The sequence below is a fragment of the Sylvia atricapilla genome, chromosome 28, assembly GCF_009819655.1.
Source record: "Sylvia atricapilla isolate bSylAtr1 chromosome 28, bSylAtr1.pri, whole genome shotgun sequence".
NCBI lineage: Eukaryota > Metazoa > Chordata > Aves > Passeriformes > Sylviidae > Sylvia > Sylvia atricapilla.
The window spans coordinates 2,620,065-2,643,152 of record NC_089167.1 but is presented as its reverse complement, the minus strand read 5'-3'; the positions used below and the strand labels follow the sequence as shown (position 1 = coordinate 2,643,152).

General features: G+C 40.4%; 1 protein-coding gene across 2 annotated transcripts in view; it reads right to left on the bottom strand.

Annotated features, from left to right (window-relative positions):
• Positions 1-21,892, bottom strand: part of KAT6A (lysine acetyltransferase 6A) — a 34,448-nt gene extending 12,556 nt beyond the window's left edge. The window contains exons 1-12 of one of the 2 annotated variants that reach the window (XM_066337195.1): positions 21,776-21,892; positions 20,023-20,065; positions 19,137-19,907; positions 8,172-8,280; positions 7,489-7,604; positions 7,157-7,238; positions 6,257-6,392; positions 5,208-5,521; positions 3,882-4,000; positions 2,257-2,372; positions 1,259-1,400; positions 651-812 (exon numbers count right to left, since the gene is read on the bottom strand). In XM_066337195.1, the coding sequence (XP_066193292.1) occupies positions 651-812; positions 1,259-1,400; positions 2,257-2,372; positions 3,882-4,000; positions 5,208-5,521; positions 6,257-6,392; positions 7,157-7,238; positions 7,489-7,604; positions 8,172-8,280; positions 19,137-19,739 (1,899 nt within the window). In that variant the 5' untranslated portion in view covers positions 19,740-19,907; positions 20,023-20,065; positions 21,776-21,892. The remainder of the gene's footprint in view (positions 1-650; positions 813-1,258; positions 1,401-2,256; positions 2,373-3,881; positions 4,001-5,207; positions 5,522-6,256; positions 6,393-7,156; positions 7,239-7,488; positions 7,605-8,171; positions 8,281-19,136; positions 19,908-20,022; positions 20,066-21,775) is intronic. The other variant, XM_066337196.1, reaches the window with a different exon arrangement.
• Between the last annotated feature and the right edge of the window lie 1,196 nt (positions 21,893-23,088).

Genomic DNA, 23,088 nt, shown 5'->3' with positions numbered 1-23,088 from the left:
GTGCAGAGAAGATAAATTCTAAGAATAAATCTGAAGGCAGCTAAATTCATTGCAAAGGACTGCAACATCCCAGTGATTATTTAGAAGTTACAAGCACAACTTAGCAAAATCCAGTCTCATATCTGCCATTCTGAATACTAAAGGAAAAAAGCTTCAAATAAACTATTTAAAAGTAATTGAAATAATTAAGGATAGAAATCTTAAGAGAATTCCCATCTGAAATCGTTCCCTCAAAAAAAATAAAAGGTTTCAAATCAGGTGCAAAGTTGCCAAACTTGTTTGGAAAACAATGTATACACAGAACAAAAGGTGAGATGAACAGAATTACCAAGCAGTTCTATCTCACAAACAGTACTAGCCAATCTCCACCAAGAGCAGGAAGTAATTTAAAAAGTGTTTTAACCACCAGCTGCAGTACAAGTTCCTTAGCAACTATATGCTATTGAACATTACAGGGAACTTCTGAACATTACAGGGTTTACTAACTGGTGGTCTCCAAATATAATATAAATAAAATCTGATTACAACAGATGTCTACACCTGTATTACTTAATTCATTATATAAAATGCAAGACCCTAAATTACAGCAATTTAAAGAATCCAAAGCAGCACTGCTCATCATACCAAACAATTCCTAGCCAAATACCTACCTTGGAAAAGTAGCCAACAAGGTGACAGCCCTTAACATCATTCTGTGTCAGCACATAGAAAAGAAATGGCTCCACATCGTAATAGAGAGTCTTGTGATCCAAGAAGAGTTTAGCTAACAAGCACAAATTCTGGCAGTAGATAGTGCTGACATTGCCATCAACCTTGGAGACATGAGGAAAAGTTCTGTTACTCCATTTGCTGTTACACAAGGACAGGTTTCATCCAAGTATCCCCATAGGTTTGAAATGTCTTAATGTGAGAGAAGGTTTCTCTGTCTCAAGTAGCACCTCAAAAGACGTAAAACATCCACAGAACAGAGGCTGTGACCAAGTCACTGTTACAATCAATAGCTTAAGAGACAACATAAAATTAATTTTTGTAAATGAAAACCCACAGATTTTTACAAAGTGAGTCTTCTGTGTTTTACAGATGAATTACCTACACACAAGGTCAGCTCCTACTGACCGCTTGCTTGTTGTTTTTCACTCTTGGAAACTCAGGGTTTCAAGAATGAAGATTTTTAAGACTATGAAAAATTTATCACATGATTAGGTGCTGAGGATCCCATTTTATAGATAAGAGTGAGCGGCTTCATTTTCTAACTTACCTCAAAGACTGATATATTATTTTTTCTGTAAATTTCATTGGCTGGAGGATGAAACCAGCCACATTTTTTCATATGCTGTTGGAGAATAGTTCTGCTTTTCATGTATTTTAGACAGAATTCACAAAGGTACAACTTCGGTAGCCTGTAAGCAAAGATACAGAAAGAACAGAGACTGAAGATAGAGATTTTTGTATAAATTTCCTCACTCCTGCCAATAAAGAACTTGATGAAAACAAATCAAATGTACACTGGCCTTGTGTGTGTGCTAATGAGGGCAAAACCACCTTACCATAGTCAAAGTTGTGACACTTATTCTGTGACAAATGCATATTGAAAACTATGTGTCCTTAATGTCCTGCATAATTACATTTACATTATGAAGTTATGCCAGAAGAAACAGATAAAATCCTAAGAAAAAAACCAGTAACTCCTCCCAATTTTGCACTAATGATGCTAGGATGGATGAGATAAATAGTTCCTATTTCCTTATTTTCCTTGTTATCACAGACAACGTCCCATCTGTATACATACCCTTGAGTGATGGGTCACATCACCACCTACCCATTTGCTTTAAAACTGTTTTACATACTACACTGGCATGAACAACTGAATGCAAGTATCCCAAAATTATTATGATTTAACTCTATTTATATACTCTAGCTTGGGCTAGAGAATATAAACTCTAGATTTTGTACAGCTAGAATGATAGCTCATGACAGACCACATGTTCTTATTAAATGGCAGAATAAAGAGCTTTATTTCATTTTCTTCCTCTAGCTATAGCCCCGACAAGTCATTCCTCTTTCTGAACAAAGTTCAAAGAGTTTGCAGTTTAGACAATTTGCAAAGTTCTTAAGGAAGAGAACAGCAAAGCAACTATATGTGCAGCACAGCAGAACAGTCTTTCAGACACCAAAATGTAGCAACCACCAGGTTTCTATGCCTGCTGGAGTACAGCTTTCCCACAAACACTGAAGAAGAACAAAGAAAAGGCTTACCTCGAGTATTCCTGTGGATATGGGGAGGAGTACCAGGTCTGGATTTCGTACTTGCCAAATTCAATAACAGAAGGGCAGCGGACTTGTGGATCAGGAGGCCCAGTCACCCCTACTTTCTATGCAAGGGGAAAAAACCCCAATTTCCATGAATTTCCAAGTGAAAGACTTCCAAGATTAAATAAATTAAAACATTTTTATCTACACAGTCCATCCTGTTCGAACTCACTGGTAATTAGGAAGATGCAGATATTGCTTTCTGACACTAAAAACCAGTACCACTCACCACTTCAAGCAACCATGCAATTCACAAAAAGGAAGAATTAATAAACATTATCATTCCATGTATCTCCACTACCATTCATGATGTTGTATGTCATAGTTTTAAATACAAAGTAGTAGAAGGCTAAGTTTAACACAATCTTTTTTGAGTCTTACTGTAATTTTCTTTCTCGTTATTTCAATAGTGAAGAACAGAAACATAAACTGCTCCTAAGGTTAAAACTAGAATATGTGATATCACACATTAGTGTCTTCCCAGCTCTGAGACTAGATGGACTACTGTCAATGTAGCAGCTACCAAACCAATATTCAGGATGTTGCTACCTGCTTATCATCACAAGTGCTGAAGGATTAAAGATAAATCTCACATTTATTAGAAGAAAAAAATAGTTCTAAATGCTCTATTTTCTATTTATACAACCTTTTTTTTCCCATCCCTCTGATAGTAACTGTGTATTTTATAGCAACTAAAAATAAGGATACTAAATGCTCTGCTTTCAAAGAAAACAAATGCTTTCTCAACTCATGAAGATTTTATCTCAAAAGACTATCACTCACAGAATTACAGAAATCCAAGTACTGCCACCAGCCTTGCCATTATAGTATGAACCAGCTGAACTGAAGTTACTAACAAATGCAAACACTTCTATGCAGGAGGTCAGTAAATAATGTCAAGTGTACCAGTGAATTACCTATATGCTAGTGGAATGAGACAGCTATAACACAGGACAATGGGTTAGTGTTTGAAAGGTAACATTCCCAAGTAACATCTTTCTAAGCTTCCTAAGTGGGACCAGTATCAGCAAAAGTCACCTCAGGATCTAATCCTAGGCATCCATATCTCGTGGAGCCGTAGATGAAAAGGAACAGCAACCTCTACTGGTAAACATCTATCAGTGTGTGCACAGACACAAACACCAATGCTCCATCCTGTTCCACAGGGAGCTAAAGTATCTAGAAAAAGAATGCTTTAAATACTCAGAGACTATGTGACCCATGCTGCTAGCAAACCATCCCATATTTTATTGTTTTCACAGTCCACATTTTACCAGCTATTTAACAGTTGTGAGAGGGCTAAAGCCACTAAAGTGCTCAAGGTTTTTTTGCCACCTTAACCTCTTACAGTCTTATGCTCACTTTTATAGTATCCTTCAGCTCTCTTGAGGTCAGGTCTCCATTACTCTCAAGCAACAGAAATGAAGCACATTAGCTTCTGTGACAGCCAGACTCATCTAAAGTCTGTATTTCTTGTTGTTATTTTGTTGTTGGGGTGGTGATTTTAGATTTGTTTAGATTTCTTTTACAGACTTGGTCCTTACTGCCAGACACTGAAAATTTAACTTTACCTGCAGTGCTTGTTCCTGAATATCTCGAAACAACTCCATGTCTTTTTCATTTAAGACATCCTGGCTTCCAAAAAAACGCTCCTCAGTTTCTTGTTTTCCATCCCAGCCATCCTGATTGTCTGTAAATGAGAGAGCAAATTTTCTTCACCTACTTTTACAAAAAAGTATTTACTTTTAGTGCAGTGACAAAAAAAAAATCTGTCTGTGTTCACACATTGTGCCAGGTTTTATTGATGGGATTTTCTATTCAGATTTGGGACCACAAAGAAAGAACAGGTTATAGATTTGGGACCATATAAGTAGTACTTGTGCTATATTTAGGCAAGTCCAAATGTTGCCACCTAGATATTCATAGTACCCATGAAGGCATAAATGGCTTACCACTAAGCCTGTTTTTCACAAACAAGGATCACAACCATTTAAATGCCTTATCCAGTAAAGCCAAAACCAGGACACCCACATTCATCACCTCATAAACACCCCTTCAACAAAATCAAACAGACAAATCTAGAGAAAAAACCCAACAAAACCCTCCAGACACCTCACCTCACTGCCAAAGCATTAAGTCACATTGTTCTTCCAGCATCAGCAACGTTAAATGCAGGTAACTATTCTAAAGCTGTAAGCATAGTATTTTATTGTGGAATATTTCCCACTGCCTGCTTAGGAACAATCCAGAGCCATTCAACAAAACTGCAAATATCTGAATACAGAAATTAAATAGATGTCCAGGCATAGATAATACCTTAAGCTAGAAAAGCAAAAAAAACCAAGGAAAGCAGAACTGCATTTCAAAGGGAAGGGATAGTTTTCCACAAGAAGATGCCAAGCAGATGCCAAACTGCAAAACAGGCTTCTCTGTGGCTGAGAAAATTAAGAAATATTTGCATGCATCCATAGATTGGAAATTCACGGGTCTACTGGACTGGTTTTAGTTATCTATTTTCCATTTCATACTTCTACCTTACAGCTCTTAATTTTCATGAACCACTGCCTATGTCATTGCTCTCGAATGTGACATTAATTAGTCCATTTCCTAGGCTGTCTGCAAATGCCTCCTTACCAATGGGCATTCTACCTCACTATAATCATTTAACCCCCCATCACACCTTGCCATCATATATAAACAGGCTAAGGTATCTAGGACCACTTCCTTTTTCCAGCTCCTATTTTACCTCAGTGCACCAAAGGTAAGTGCATCCCAGTGTTAACATTCAGCTCAAAGTTTCCAGTCTCTACCAATTCCAGTCACTTCAACATCCTACCCTTTGAACATCTGCTTGGTATACAAGGATATTTACATTGGCAGGGTGAAAAAATCTTTACCTGTGGGCCATTCTGAAGTGCTAGATTTCCTGGTACCCTTTTTCCTGATCCTATACTGCTGAGAGTAGTCTACCACTTCTCCTCGAGCTTTTCGTCCATCAGGGGAGGGAGTGAAGAATTTAGTAAGGCCATCTATAAGCCCTTTGGTTTTCTTGTTGAACTTCAAGGTGTTGCTACCATCTCTGCAGAAGTCCAAGACATCTGTCTGTTCCAGGTATCCTCCCTCTGATGCTGCTGACTGGCTGGACAGAGCCATCTTACGCTTCCGACCCCGACCAGGACCAGTGCGAACTTTGCTGAAAGGACCTTTTGATCTGAAGCATGGGAAGGGGAAAGATATGGTCAGAAGATGTGGTAAGACAAGGATCATCTACCATCTTCTCTAACATATTTATCAACCACACAGAGTGTGAGCTGAGGAACTTAATAACACAGGAGTCATTGGAAGTCTGTGTACCCTAGAGAAGACAGGATTTAAACATGTCAGTAGACTATTTTTCTCTATACTGAACATTATGTCAAACTAATTTGAATATAAACAGCTTTTCACCAAATTTAACACATTTGTTTTTAAAATCAGTAACCAGAATGAATACATTGCAGAGAAGGCTTCAATTTATGCACTCTTTACATACTTACACTTGTCATTTGCCATAGTTCTTGTACTGATAGGAAATTGTTGTAAAAATTCCACAGAAAGTTGATGGATGCATCTATTAGCTAAGAACCATACCACTGACAATCACCTTAGCTGAAAACAGCATTGCTCTCCAACCAGCTGCCATCTTTAGCACTGTAAATTTTAAAACTCTATTGAGAAGGAAGTATTCAAAAGGTGTGTGGATGTGGTTTGGGGATATGGGTAGGGGTGAACACAGTCATGCTGGGTTAATGGTTGGTCTCAATGATCTTAGAGGTCTTTACCAAATTATTCATCTTCTAATGATTAATGATCTTTTTCAAATTAATGAACAAAGTAGACTAGAGACTTCAGAAGTACCCACTGTGCTACAGAATCTCACATCTCACTCTTCTTTGCAGACACTTACGTTGTATTTTGATTCTTTAACCTGTTTTTGGGACGTCCTATCGGGTTAGCATAGCGTCTTTTGATCTGTGCTGCCTTCTTCTGTAGAAGTTTTCTTCCTTTCTTCCGTGGTCGACATATTTGACATATCCACATACCTGTAAGACACAAGTCCCCATCATCAAATGCAAGAGACATTTATATGAGACAAAAGGGAGAAATACAGTCCACAGGCTTTCTGAGATTAATGGTAGGAACAGTACCAAAGGCATTGATTATCACATATACATGGAAGAAGAATTACATGCTTCAACAATCTAAGTTCAAGTCCTGTTAACATTCCTCACTGCCCAAAGAGTTCCTAACACAAAGCAAGTCTTCTTAATTGGCAGTACATCATTAGAAAACGATAATTTAATGGTTAATTATCCCATTATCTGCTTACAACTATACTACTTCCAATTATCATATACAAAAGTTTTCTTCTAACTACCAAGGAAGAATCTTCCATAGATAATCCGTTTTCAGATTGGAAAGAGAAGTTCATTTGTCCAGAATATTCTACTGTCCAAATGGATATCACTTCAGAAACATAGGAGTCGTCTCTTTCTTTTGTACAAGGCTATTCATGCAAATGAAAGCTGATCATCTCAATCTGTAGGGATCACTTCTATTCCTTCAAACCTCAAGATTTTTATTTTCAAAACCCTTCCCAGAGAGTAATGTACAGGAAACAGGAGATAGTGAAAAAACCTGGATGTGAAGTTCTGACCCTTCTTCAGTTTCTAATACCTAAAAGGTAATTCCATACAAAAATGAGCTAAATGTAGCCAAGAGAGGACCAAATAAGTGGAAGCACTGCCTGTCCACTGATCTCTTCCAACACCATCTTAAATTATCCTTTTCACCACAAAGTCCTCACCTTTTGGCATCCTGGTAAGAGGAGGATCACAACATTCCATGTGAAAGCCACGGTCACAGGAGTCACAAAATAGCATGTTATCCTGTTGAAGACAGATAATCAGTCTCTCTTTATATGTGCATCAGCATCAAGCCCTCCATTAATTTGTCACCATTTCAGAGAACAGGCACATAGTTTTTACCTATGGACAATTCAAGGTATTTCACAGGTCTCAGAAAGACTTACCAGACTAAAATAAAAGCTACAGATACTTGCCTCTAAAGTAATTTCATTTTGTAGTTTACCATGAACAGCCACAAAACTGGGAATCCCTTCATTCAAACCATACTCACAGCATTTTTCCCTTGATCTCTACAGGAACTGCATGTTTTGCATTCGATACACTGCCATCGCAAGGCTTTCACTCGAACTGTCAGCTCTGGGGAGAACTTCAAACAGGACGGGTGACCTAGAGAAAAAAGAGATAATTTTAGTGGTAAAATCATTATACTTCTGTTGATAGCTCACATAGAGACAACTTTATCAGTGATGTACTCCCACGCAGAGACTTGGTTATCCAAATACTCTTATGTTTGGGTCTTTCTGGTCTTTACTTATAACTCAAACCAATGCCCTAGACAGCAAATGGCAGGCCCACATACAGAAGAATGATATTTCAATGATAATTCTTCATAACTGAACTGAGAAACATGGTGAAACTGGTCTTCATTGCCATATTTAAAAAAAAAACTCCCAAGAGCCAAATGAATTATTTGTGCTAGGTTAACTTAGTTGTCTCCCCTCTGGTGGTTAAGCCTAAGATTCAGCTGAATGAACTGTGTTGTACACCACAGAAGCATATTCCTCACATGTGTGGGTCAGCAGGAGTGACTAAGCTAGACTTCTCTTTCTTAAGTGGCAAGATCTTTAACAGATGCATACTCTCTCTGTGCACAGGGCAGCACCAGGCAGTGTACAAGCTTTTCTGTCTCAAGGGAAGGGGATAACACCAGCAGCCCTGTAAATGATCACCTACCACTGTTGCCACAGTCAGCACAAGAGATGAGCTCTTCAGGTTTCTTCTCCCGATTTTGCTCTTTTGTACCAAGGCAGAAACTGCAAATTGGAATTGGTTCAGCAACCGGCTGTGAGGAAAACAGACAGTCAGAGCACTGGGTATCTCAAGGGAGCAAACTGTAATATACAAAATGACACAGATGTTTATAGATCACATAAATATGATGTAACACACATCATGCCTCAAAGATTTTACCTGGTTCTCACATTTGATACAGCACTAACTGAAAAGAAGTTAGTACTCCAAAGTACAAAAACTGTACAACTATTAACACTGTTATAAAAAACTAAAATAAAATCTTCCTGCAGAAAATTATGCGAGTATGCCGTTTAGAAATCACAAGCAGATAAAAAGGTGTGCTCTCTCTGAAAAAGTTATGGGTGGAGTTAGACACTGTGTAGCAAAAAAGACTCATTTAAGATGAGGCACAGCACTAGCAAAGCAAGAAATAGATATGAGCTAGCCAACAATACATTTGGACTGGAATAAGCAGGACATTTTTAAATTTAAGGACTGACATTCTTCGGCCTCATCGAAGATGTACCAAGTGCCATAATTGTTTGTTTCCAAGTGGTACTTGATCAACTAATAAGAGTAAAAGGATGGCGTAGTTTAACATTAAGTGCTGGATTTCATTACCTAGCAAATTCTTTCTAATCCAATTCTGCATTTAAATCCTGTGATTTATAGTTTCCAGTGCAAAGATCTACACAAAATTTAATTTAAAAATACAATAACAATATGATAAAATCACTGGAAATGGGAATAATGTTACACTACAGCAAATTTTGAGAAACATTCTTTGTACAGCTGTATCAAGCTACAGTTAGTGATTTCAAACATACCTTTTCAGACTCTATTCTGCAGGTACATATGTGCATAATCTTAATTATTGCACGGAAACATATGCCAGAAGAACTTTAAGCATCTTTACTCTGCCTAAGCCAAAGCCAAAGCTGTATCCAGAATAGTTTCTTGCAGGAATCAGATTTGTTTATATTACCGTAATACAGAAACTGAAAGTTTGAAAGCTCTACCTTTTGCTGAGTATACAGACATAGCACACGGAGTAAGTACACTTTCAGCCTGAGGTGTGGTCCTTAAAGCATCCACTAGATGGAAACAATCTAAACACCTTGGAAATTTGCCATTTCAAAATTATACCACACAACAGAAACGAAAGCCCAACATTTGTCATTTAGAATACAAGTATTTATATTAGCCTTTGGGTAGATCCCAAATGATGCTGAAGTATAAACTAATACAAAATCATCTGCTCATCAAACTACTTCAGTCTGGAATATGTTCACAGGATCAGTTAATTGAAGGATTTCAGTTTTAGCTCCTTTTGAGAAACAGAGAAAACATGACAACTGCAGACAGCTATGCCAAGCCTACAAATCATTAATATCCAAGTAGGAGGGGGAAGCTAGCATTTTCACTGCCTCCAGGCACTATCTTTCCAGCCACAGTCACCACAGAGACATTAGCTGAAATCAGTTATGCAGGGATTCCTCATCCTCTTTTAACAGAAAGAGGGGATCTACTGTACACAAATTGTTCTCTTTTTGCTCATGACCAGACTCCAGGTGCCAGGCAGCTAGCTGCTGGCAGTTAGTATCAGGTTTACTGGGGGAAAAAAACTTGTGTATGAAAGGTAAATCAGTGTTTTAATTTCTTTAGAATCAAGATTTCAGGACTCACTTTTACGTTCTGCCTTTTGAAAAGAAAGCTGTAACACTCATTCAGCTTTTCAGGGGAGAAATAATATTACGTCACGTATCCTCTGCAGGAAGTTCATAAGGAATTTATTTCATCAAAAAGAGTTTTACAGACAGCCTAAGACAGTCATTCTTTTCTATTCTAGCCAGTAATTGTGCATACCTTGTTCATCCCCACAGTCCTTCAAATTTGGAAGCCCACGTGTAAACACTGTCCAGGTTTGGATGAACCAGATCAAAGACTATCTTTCACAGCTTCAATTATCACCCCTGGCAAGCTGTAAGCAAATACTTCACCACATTTAAAAAAAAAAAAAAAAAAACCAAACCCAAAACATTTACAATTTTGGGGAAGGCTCTACTAGAATTCAAAATGTTTTAGAATATTAATTTAATTGGAACAATTCTGAATGTGGAGATCAGGCTACTCTTCCAAAGCTTCTGTGTGAGACTGTTATGCTAAGCATGGAGAGATTTCACTGCTGCTGTGTTTGTTCAGCAAAGAGCATCCTGGCAAGTGAAAAATGCAAGCACACAATGAAAGATCCGTGAAAACAAGACTGGAAGCAGGCAGCTCAGTTTCATACTGCAAATTTTTGGCAGACATTCAACTCCTTCTGCTGTTTTGCTTGCAAGTACATCTATCTGTGTGATGTCACCAGATTCAGTGAGGAGGGAGCCAGAACAAATTGGACTGACAGTGCCTTACAGCCTGCCAGCCTCTCAGCACATGCTGTTACTATACAAAGGGTTTCTAGAAACCAAATGTGCCTTCAAGATTCACAGACTGTATGCTCTCCTAAAGGCGACTAAGGAGAAATGCCTGTGGAAGAAGTGTGTGTGTAGTAATTTTACAATCTCAGTTTTGGCCAACCCATCTGCTTTGTAGTCTTCTTAATTTAGGAAAAGTGAGGTTAGGAAAAGCCTCACACTCACAGTCAAGTTTGCAGGCCATGGTGCAAGTTGCAGGCCACGATGACACAATGGTCACTTGCCAGTAATGTTAAAGCACTTTAGAGACATTTTAAGACCATCTGGAGCTCACTAAATACCAGGAGTATCTTTATCCCATCATCACATATATGCTTCTGGTAGCCACTGTGGTTGGAATCAAGTGGGTATAGAATTTAAGCCAGCACAGAAGAAACACATACACTCACACCAACTTTCTTTTTTCTTGATTTGCTCTTTAAGAGCCCCTTAATGTGAGCCTCCTAGAAGACACAGTAGATGGCTTCTGAGAATTCACACTAGATAATTTTTTTTGTGTGTCTGTTTTCAAGCAAGTGACAAATCATTACTCCTCCCTTCAAACAACCCATTCTGTTACAAAGATCTCCCTCAAAAGCTGTAGCTCCTGGCAAGAGCAGACGAACCAGAAAAGACAGAGGGAAAGTACAACCTGCACCACATGGAAAAAAATCATTTAAAACATGAGGAAACACGTTTGAGTGAGCACAGCATCCCAAAGCCTGGATTCCATGCCTTTTGGATCAGCAGCTGGAGAGAAAAACTGCTTCAATTCCATGCCTCAATAAAATCAGAACCAATGAATTTCATACTGTCAAAGTAATTTTACCAATCATGTGGGCTTTTTTTGCTATATATAGAGAAAACTGCAGAATTTAGGAAATACTATTCAATAATATCAACTTGTAGCAGCAATGGTTAGTAACTAAATCCTCTTCTATATAAGTTACCAAATCACAACTCTTAATGTTCCCTCCAGACTGTATAGTGAAGAAAAAAAAAATGAAGCAACTGAGAGAAAAAATAGAAAGCCCTTAAAATATGTTTTTACTCAAGAAAACAATGCTAAATGTATTTTAATACATCCAAGAAAAGCTATTACCACAACACACACGTGTATGTTTGTCTGTGTAAATGGATGTTGTCTCCAATTCACTTTCTCAATCTCACTTGAAAGGAAGAAGTGCATTTATATGGCAGAATGCTGGCCTAAAACATGAGACTACATTAAAACAAATCTAAGGGAGAAAAGATAAAATAGCATACAGAAGAAAAGAACAAGCATGAAATGCGTACCTCTTCTTTAGAGAAGCATATAGGGTTATTTAAATAGGAAAATTAAAGGACATTTCAAATAAGCACTGATGTTTAAGAAAGGACAAATACAACAGAGAGAAAATCTGCAATGCTGCTACAAGAGTAGAGTCAAGTGTGAAGGCCAATAGCTTGGATATTAGTGAGGTATATACAGGCTGAATTTTCTGCAGTGATTATTGGTATCTGGAAGGCAATGGAAAAAAGCAATGTGAACAGTTATCTCGGGCTGACATTTAAACTCAAGAAATTATCTTATTATCAGATGTGCACATAGTAAAAATTTCACAGAATGTCGACTGGAGATGCTTAGACACTCAATTGTTAAATAGCCTTCCCAGAACCATCAAGTTCTCTAATCAGAGGATTAAAACTATTCAAGATTTTTTATTCACAATCAGAATCAAGTGTCAAGACTTCCTGACTTCAAACTCAGGGTAGTGAGGGGAAAGAGAGGCTAAGATTTTCTTCTCTGCAGTATCAAGAAAGTCCCTTCATTTGACACTGATTCAGGAACCTAGCAGTTCAAGTTATTGAAGTTTTCTTTACCCAAAGTTATATCCTGTGAGCTCTCATCCACACTTTGTCCCACCTTCGTAATTTTCAAGAATATACAGGATGCTGTTTTAGGAGTGACAGATGATTATATTACTCTATTTTAGATCAAAAGGTATTTCTAAGAAGTCACAGACTTCCACAGCTGCAAAAGGAAAACACACTCCTCGAATCAAGAGCGAGCTAAAATCTTAATTCATCTCACTGGAAAAACTCTTGAATTCCACAATACTTAGACTGTCACAAAAAATAAGGAACTTCAGTATTGACTTTGATTTCCAGAACTAACAAGTTACTTAGAGGATGAGATTTTTTTGTCAAAACCTAAGTAACATCTGCATAGAGGTAATTATTCTATCTTTTAATACTGTACATTGCTTACTTCGAGATTAGCAGCATCCCTAAAAGAATGGAAAATACTTCAGTTAGAAAATGGGAAAAAAGTATTTAACAGAATGCAGAGCCCCACATAAACATGAAGACAAAAAAGGAACTGTCAAAGATCTCTACCTGATTCAAGGCTGCTACTTTTAGTTTACTGAGGATACCCACACAAGTTCAACTGGGAGACCAAATCCTACTCAGTTTTTGAAATTCTACTGAACACAAAATGGAGAGAACAAAAGAAACATCCTACACATAAGTCTTCACTATCAAAATTCACTGTTCACTGTAACACTCCTGACAGTAAGATTTGACAAAGTCCCACGTTCTTGACCCACTGTTGTTCCATGGTATTTTCTCTCCCTGCACAGACACACACCATTCTCACATGAGCAGTCTTTTACAGCAAAGGCAAAAACACACGCAGATAAAACCTCTTCCAAATAGGTCTGTTGCTGAGAGATCACCCATACATGGGTATGCTGAATTTGCAAAGCCAGGTGAAGTCAGCCAGAACTCGTTATGGTTGTACATTTTGAAGAAAAAAAGCATTGGTGGCAGCACTAAGCAAGTGCATCTACTTGTTCCTGAGATTGCAGTAAAGATTTTTGCATGCAGCTTAATGATTAGCAGCTTCTGAAGTTCAGTCATTGCAACGCTCAGCAGCAGAATTACATTCTTTCCTTCCATGCACACCTTCACGGAATTCACTATGAGTCCAGACAAGTTCAGAGATACAGCACTACAGTCAAAACACGCATTACTAAATATCCAGAACTGACTCTCAAAGACTGAGGAGAAACCTAATGCCTGGGAGAGGCTGTATACTGTCATGAATTCTAAATGAAGTCAAACCTAGACACACATTCATCAAAAGGTGTTGTATCTGACACCAATGCCTCTGGACTTTTAAGATTAGATGGGAGAGTTCAGCAGAAATTGAGAGAAATGTGTAGAACAGGTGACTTCTATTATAGCTCAGAACACTTTTAGTTTTGACAAAATTTTCATTTTAACCATAGCTACATGGAGATAGAATGGTGACTCAGCTTACTGCTAAAGGTTCAAAAAAACCGCAAAGATTCCAGGAAATGAAGAGGTCTAGTCTCATATTTTTAATATCACTTGTGAAGTTATTTAACTATGTACCAAGATCCGTATTTTGTTCTATTCAATTTTCCAAAATACAGTGAACTAACAGAGGTATTGGTAATTAGAAGTTTTAGTAATTCATAAGTCTTCACATGAAACATGTTTGAAAGATTCCATATTTTCAAACCAGAAGTCACTGTTAATGGATAGGTCCACAGACAGGTTAACTGACCTTCAAAAGTACCTCCAGAACAAGCAAATACATTACAAATGGGATTCTGCTTCCTACTCAAGAGTCATTCTTTTTGGACACTGCTCTCCCTCCTCTCTTTTGCATCTCACTACAAGTCCAGATTTACAGCAATAGCAGTAACAATGGCTAGACTGCCAGATTCTTGAACATTTAAACAAGAAAGGTGACAACCTCTCATCCAACGCCAGAAGCAGTATTAGTAGCTGCTTGGAGGAAAGGTGTTCATACAGTCAGAAAAATAATGGTGAGGAAAGAAAAAGTAAGATTTATACACTGAATACAGAGAAAACTTAAATAGGTGGACTAGAGGCCAACATGACTTAATCACAACTCCTTAGGATAAATGTTTGAAATCCTTGAAGAAGCAAATACCCACCTACTTCACAGAGACTCAAGGACTCAGCAGTCTGTCACACACAGTGTTTGTTCACCATATTTTGTCAACGGAATGTTTGGACTTAAGAACATGGAACCTACTTTTCAACTAAAATGGCACTACTTCATTTAATAACTATTGCTTTTAAGATGTTTTTTCCACCATTGCTATGACTGAAGATAAAATTGCTGGGAAACTAGGAGAAAAGCAGGGACAAAATGACTTGTCCTCAACCTCTCAGCTGTTTCTTCCCTTCTTACATAACAAAGCTAAGACTGGAATCAAGCTGTTGTCTCTATCAACATGCTCCATCATCCACTCTCTTCCCTGTCTGACCAGCCTTTAAAGCTCTGTAGTAAATACAATTCCTTTATTAACCTAACTTCAGAGAGATGGCATTCCATATCTGCCAATAATCTACTGGACAGAAAGGACTGACAACAGGGATCTGGCCAATATATTGGACAATATATATCTCCTGCTTTTTAATCCATTATCCTGTACTCAGCTTCTGCTGGAATTGTGTCAGAGAACACTGCTAAAAAGACTTCCTCCACAGTAGTACCCATTGATCCAGCTACTCATCATAACATCTGATGTCCTCCCACAGTGACACGCTTTGCCTCTAAGTTATCACAACTCCAGACACTGCCAGTGCCACTTTTGGCACTGTTCAGTCCCATTCCAGGCTAAATGCCTCAGTTCATAGCATCCATTCACAGGGGTCCATGGCAAAAGTATTTAGGATCTGCTTAGATTAGTTCAGTTTTTAAGAGCTACTTCACCTGTTCATTAATCAAGTGAATAAAGATCAAAGTGATTTTTTAACACTTGGGTTTCCAGAGTTGCACAGTGTACAGATGGAGACCATCTGTTATCAACCACAAGACAGAACTACAGACTTCTCTTCCCCAGAACCAGCTGGAAGACAGTGAATCCTAATCCTCTTCCAGCTGGGAGTCCAAGCTTGAACAGCACCCTTGGAGAGATGGGTGAGCTCTCAATATGCAATTACAGTGTTCTGGTCGCAGATCATTTATGTACTCCACTCCACACAAATCAATTCAAAGATAACTTCTTCACTAATAATCAGACAGCTCTTTCATTTAAGACACAGAATTAACAATTACTAACTTTAAACAGACACAATATAGCAATAGTTATCAGAACAACTATGACACCCTCAAAGCATATGAACTTTCTAAAAAGATACAGGAAGTTTGGCTTCATGTGAATTTATGAGCTCACACTAAGATCTAGAACTACTATTGGCAAGAAGGAAGGTCTGAAGGATGCTGCATCTATAATAGTCCACAGCTCAACTGATTGATAAGTACCAACAGATATAAATAACAGCACAAAACTCGGAAACAGACATGCCATAAGGAACATGCAAGACACCAGCACTGGGAATCTGCTTAAAATATTATTCCTACTTTTCAGCCAAAGAGGTTCCTCTCATTTTTTTTCAGGAAGCACTTCCAGAATTTTGGCTTTATAATCTCACCTGTACTGCAGGATATTACTAAGATATTTACTTAAAGGTTGCTGCAGCCATAGCCAGTTCTAACTGACATAAAAGACAGTTTCAAGGACAGTGCAAATGGATATCAAATAATACCACCTATATTTTCCTTCTAATTGACAAAGAAACAGTCCTATTGTTGTCCTGAGATCAAATTTCAGATGCTCTGGAAACTTCCAACACGTACAGCAATTATTTCCACCTCTCCTTCAGTTAGCTGATATGTTACTGTTGTGGTTTTTTTTTTTTTTTTTTTAATAATAACGATTTTACAAAGATTTTTTTTCTGTAACAAGTGCAACAAAACAAAAGCAGAGCAAGCTATCTTTAAGGCATCCAGCCCTAAGACCTGCAACTTTCTACAGCTTAAGTGCCTCATGATGGTGCACTAGGGAAGAGCTCTTTGCTCTTAGGCAGTAGTAAATATTACTGTGTTGTAGTAGTCCCTCAAAGTAATGCAGTAATTATTGCATTGTAATAACACTATATTAACTGTTGAACAGTTGTCCTGGTTTTGGCTGAGATCATGTTGATTCCTCTCCTAGTAGCTGGCGTGGCGCTGCGATTTGTAGGACGAGAATACTTTGGATAACTCACTGATGTTCCAGTGGCTGCCAAGTAGGGCTTGCATCAAGTCAAGGACATTTTAGCTTCTCACCCCACCCACAGTGAGGAGGCTGGCAGCACAGGATGCTGGGATGGGACACAGCTGGGACAGCTGACCCAGCCTGTCCGGAGAGATATGCTACACCATATGGTGTCACGCTCAGTACAGAAACTGGGGAGAAGCTGTCGAGGGGCTGCTGCTGTTGAACTTTTTTGTTCATGTCACTGCCAAGGCTCTTCTAAGAATCAAGGAAAACACTGTCACAAGTACTCCCAAAGAATCTGTACCAAGTCTACTCCGTTAAAGAAAAAAGAGAAGAGAAAGAAATCCCTCACTCTCGAGAACTCGTTAAGTCAAGAAAATCATGATAGTACAGTATGTCTTCTGCACCTGCATAAACTGGTTGAGATTTAACACAAAGCAGTCGAGAGAAGGTCATTGCACTGTCTGTATGAAAAAAAAAAACAACCAACCAAGAACAAACCAAAACAAAAAAAATAAACTGTCTTCAAAATCCTGGAGAACAGGAACTTTGAGCGACCACTGACTCGCCAGTCAATTAATGCTGGCAGAAGCTACATGTTTTAACATTGCATCTTCAAAATTACTTCAAAAAATAGTATGAAACTCTGCCCGAGTTACACAGCACAGAGATGGTACAAGAAGAGCAGAAATCTAGGGTTAAACACAGACACAAAAACTCAGAAAAGAATCCATTGCAAAAATTATTGGGACAAAAAACAAATCCCAGACTAAATTCAGTATTTATAGCAGCTCATACTACCATTCACCACTCTGATTTATAACAACTTGAGAAAAGCACAAGGAACAATTCCTCTCAAAGAATATCAAACTCCTCCTGAGTTTCAGCACATTACAAGAAGGCTGAAAAGGCTATGAAACATCCTATGTTAATAATATGCACAGACACTATTATCCACTGTTCCCAACACTCTCCATCCAGCCACCTCATGTGCCAGGTTTGTTTATATCCAGTTTTCACAACATTTTACAGCTAGGCTGACTCCATTATAGAACAAGTTGGAGACTCAGGAAATGTTTCTAGACGGAACACTGGAATTTTCAGCATAGAAGTATTTCCTACATTACACCAGTCCACAGCACAACACACTGACAAGTTAGTGCTGTGTCCACTGTAAAGCTCCCACAGTTAAATCAGAACTTCAGAGAAACTTTACTGGTGATAAAGCAGCCATACAGATTTTATTTTCTTTAGGAAGAAGACTCCTACAGCAGTTTTAAATCTTCAAATCTTAATAGATCATTAAAACATCTCTCACCAGAGAGGAAAGCTGACTTCAAAAACCATGAGCAGGACACACCCAAACAACTCATCCCTGAACAGGAATTTGTAACAACCAAAAATTTCCCATTCTGCTGAAAAATTTAGGATAAAAAAAAGATTAATTTTCACATTCTAGATGTCCTAGAGACAGGTAGTGCAAATGTATAAATCACTGGCAAATTGATCTTCAGTAAACAAAGATGAGCTGTTTTACTCTGCATTCACAGCAACAGAAAGAGTAAAATGACAGAAAGATATTGACTCTGTGTGAATTTCACTCCGACAATTTCATCTTGAGGTCAGAGTGCAGAACTAGGAAATAGACCTTAGGAAGGGGGAAGTATGGCAGAAAGGAGGGGAAAACCACAAAAAATAAGAGAAAGCAACAGAAAAAAGTACTCTGTTCTTTTATAAATAACATGAAGTCCCTGAATGCTCTTTCCAGCATTTCCATGCTCTCTAGATCACAGAATGGTTTGGGTGAGCAAGGACCTTACAAATCACAGGGTTTCAACCCCCTGCCATGGGTAGGAACACCTTCCACTAAACCAGGTTTCTTCCCATTTCACAACAAAGAGGTTCTGAGACAGAAAGTTCTTTGCCCATTATATAGAAAGCCTCTAAGAAAACATTATATGGCAATTCCTAATCAGCCCCTCACCATGTTACCTGAATTCAAATAGAAAGAAGAAATGGCAGTCAAATAAAAATGTGAAAGTAAGAGATCATCTCAAGTTTGCTTTGCAAATCCACTTCACCTCCAAGAGAGGAGGCTTCCTTCCTTTGTTTTGCTGACACACCTACCATAAGCCATAGCTTGCCATACTTTCAGTTCCATTGCACAGAAGCATTGTAAACTCCTCACAGTAGCTCATCTGCAATTTTCTGGTCCAAAGTACATATTACAATCCATTGCACTTCCTAAATACACATTAATAACTTCTAACACACCAGCTTCAAGATCATTGGCCTCAAATTGCAACTCTGTATTGACACATTCCATGGATCACAAGAAAATGACCATGCAAACAATGTCTTACCTTATCCTTTTCATGGGGAAGGAGACACACTGGAGGGAGACAGGAAAGAGACTCAAAACTCTCCTTCCCATCAGCATTAGTGGTTGCTTTAGTGTTGAGTTGGTACAGAGGGCCATCCTTAAGGAGCCTACCATGGCCAACAGCACGTTTGACAGCTAATCGTAATTGCTGGTGAAAAATGGAGGCAGCACCACCTCCAAATAATGCAGACACATCTTTCTGGCCTTTCAGAAAGCGCTCAATGTTCTTCAAGGATGAGCCACTAGACTCAGCCAAGCCCTCAATTGCCCGTTTAATAAGTTTATTCCAGTCCACATTTGGTTTACCATCCAACTTGCCATGGTTCCGAGGCTTTGGAAGTGCTATCCTCCCAGGATTATCAGGATCCTTGTAGGAGTTGAGACCCTTGTTGGAGACTTTTAAAATAGTTCCATCTTTAACACTCAACTCTAACTGTTCCAGCACAGTTTTGCGGTCCAAACCATGTGAAGATGACACTGCATTGCATATCCTCTCCTCTGAAGGTCGCTGTTTTTGCTTCTTTACCTTTTTGATTGCCTCCAAAATCCACTCTGTATACAGCGGGTTGGCGAGTTTTACCATGGTGAAAAATTCTGTATATCCATAGAGTCGTTATCCTTTATCCTGATGCTGAATGAGCTTCAAATGATGAGAAAACAGATCCTCGAATGATGGGAAGCAGCTAACCATAGCATACACGTTTTCTGTTCTGCATTAGTCCTTCTTTCTCACACATAATTTGTTTTCATACTGAAGAGAAGAAAACAAAACAATTAGAGACTTCTGTATTTATTTACAATAAATCCCACAACAGCTTCACGGAAAGGTTTTCCACAAAGGTATAAAGATTTCAGCATTATCTCACCTGAGCTTCTGGTCTCACAATCAAAAGAGCTCTAATGTTAGGCCTAGAAGAAAACAACAGAGATATTAAAAAAAACCCAGTTATGAAGAAAAGAAAAAAGAAAGTAGCCGACAATGCTAATTATTTAAACACGTAACAGAGTTTTAAGCCACTACAGTTCTGAAATACTGAAGAAATATTTCAGATTTTATCTTCACTACTAATAAAAGCATATTTTATCACTAAAATTACTCCATACATCCTTAAGAGTAGCAGCTCTCTGAATTTTGACACATGGAAGACACTGCCTGAAACTTCAATAGAAAACAGGAATAACCAAGACTCTTGAACAAAGAGCAAGAAACTTTCAGAGGATTTTCAGGAGTGTAATCGTGGGTTTCCCTTCTGTGAAGAAAAGCTACGACAGTTGTTCTGTAAAGAAAAAAAGTGAAGAAACACAGCTCGAGATTGTAATTAAATGCTCTACTTTTAGAGGCCATAGAAAAAAGAATACAACATAATTTTCAGTATTGATGAGGCTCACTGAAAACATCTGAGGACAAAGTAACAGGTGATCATACACAGTGTAAAAGGAATGCTTATGGCACTGTTAATTAACCATGCTGGTGAAAGGGTATGAGAATCTAGTTCAGAACCTTTAGTTAGTTAACTTTAAAATAGATTTTCTAGGTGTAATAACTGTCTGTAGTGCTTAAGTTCTACTTCAAGAGTACGCTACCACACTAACCAAGAAGGATCTGTGAAGTATTTGTCACAAGAAATAACTAATTTCTACGAGAAAGGTTTTAGACAAGAGCTACTCTGACAACACAGTTACCCTGTTCTGCGTTCTAGTAGGTACTGAAGAATTTATCAACACAGAACACATCTGTATACAAACATCACACTCAATAGCAGAGCTCCACACGGCCAGTACTGGAAAGATTCTGAACGATTGCTTAAACCAGAAATGATGCAGTGCTTGCCTAAAGTTCTTTTATCCTGCGAACAGCAGATACAAAGGGAAATACGGTCCTCGACACCTGGTCTCCTCGCAAAGCAGAGATGCGCTCCTGCGGTGCCCCTGCCCGCCTGGATCCCGAAGCCCGAAGGATTCCGTTCCCTGTCCCCGGCCAAGCTCCGTACGCAGGGCGTTATGCAATCGTCCGGCCAGGCCGGGGCGACACCGGGACGGTACCAGCGCCGGTGGGTCACTCGCTCGCTCCCTGCGTGACAAGCGACCCCTGCACCTGCTACCGCTCGTCCCCATCCCCAGCGCGGCGGGTCCCGCACACGGCACCCCGAGGAGCGCCCTGCCTCGGCACAGAGCCTCGCACCGGCGAATTCAGAGAAGCGGGGCGCAGGCCGCGGCACACGGCCGGGCCGCACTCGGCTCTCCGTCCTCCCGGACACGGGCCGTGCAGCCCGGCCAGCTCCTCGCACCGCTACAGCTGGGCCCGCGCCCGCCTCAGCCGCACTCTCTCGCGCCAGACGCCGAACGGAGCTCAGCTCGCGGACCCTCGGCCGCTCCGCCCGCCTCACCCCGCCGTGCCGCGACCGCCGCCTCCCCGAGGCGCGGGCCTGGCGAGCGCCGCGGGAGCGGACGGCGGGGCCGGGCCTGGCGCAGAGCGGCGGCGGGGCCGGAACAGGCCGCGAGCCTGGAGCGCCCAACGGGCCTTCCCCTTCCCCGGGCCACGGACCTCGCCAACCGCCTATCCCCGACTTCCTCGGCATCAACCACCCGCGCCGGCGCGGCTCCACCAGCGTTACTTACCGAGGCCCGCGAGCGCCGGGACCCGGGAGGTGAAGGCCGGACGGCAGCGAAGCCCGAAACTGACACGGCGGCCATCTTGGGCCCGGAGCGCTGCGGCGGGGGGCGGGGGGGCGCGAGGTGGAACAGCCCGCGGGGGGAGGGGGGTGGCGAGGCGGCGGAACAGCGCGCGGGGCGGAGACGGCCGCTGGGGGGCGCTGTGGAGCAGCAGCTGCGCTCACGGTGGGCGGGGCGGGGCGGGGCCGGGTGGGCGTGGCCTGGCGGGGTGGGCGGGGCGGGGCCTGGCGGGGTGGGCGGAGCCACGCTGGAGCCGCCTCAGCGCAGCGGCCGGTGAGGGAGGGACGTGAGGCGAGGCGGCGGCGCTCGGTTAAGGCTCAATGGAAGCCGACTTGGAGGGTAGAGGTTGCAGATCTGAGTGTCTCGTTGTGGCTCTGCCGACCCCTCCTACGGTCCGGAATGCGGGTTGCGGCCGCCGGAGGCTCCGACCGCCGAGAAAAGGGCAGGATGGTGAGAGGGCTGGGGCTGCAGGGCGTTCGCGGGCCATAGGTACCCATACCCTGAAAAGAAAGAAGTGCCTCTCTTGGGCTTAGTTAAGCTTGATCTTGAAAATGCGACTCGAGGCTTTTTCCGATATAATGTGCTATTCTGAAATAACGATGCCATTTAGCTGTGCGAGCTAACACTCTTTGCCTCTGTCTCTTCATATGGCTGTCTTCGTCAGGTAATTTGTGTAACTTTCTGACGTGTTTTACTCTGTAGAGCTGGCTGTTCCTCGCAGACATCAGGAGCAAAGAGCAGACTCTCATTTAACAGTGTTCTCTCTTAAGTTAAAATATAACTGCAAGAGTCTCATTTCGTTATGCATTCTGTGTGGCTTTGTGCGCTATGCGCTTCTCTCACCTTTTGTAACCTCTGCCTCAGCTTACCAGCTGTTTTACACATCACAGACCTTTTCACCGCTGCCTTAAAGGACAACTATTGTGTAAAGTTTCTTATGAACTTCTGTTTTTAGAAGAGCAAAAATAAAATTTTGATGAATGTTCTAGAGACAGAGTTGATAAAACAAACACGGTGTTTTCTGAATGGCTTTGTTTAGTGTCTTAAGGTGAGATATTCCTCTTTTGAGCAAGAGGAGTTATTTTGATGCTTTAACAGGAAGTTTTTCAGTGTGAAAATTAAATGTTCCCAGTGAGTTGCTTATTAGTTGAAGCAAATGGAGTTTGAGGTGCTGTTTTGCAAAGTATTGTACAGTTCAGTTTCTACCATGTAGATGGCAGAGATCTGACCTTGTCTTGTCAGACTTGGATTCTCCCAAT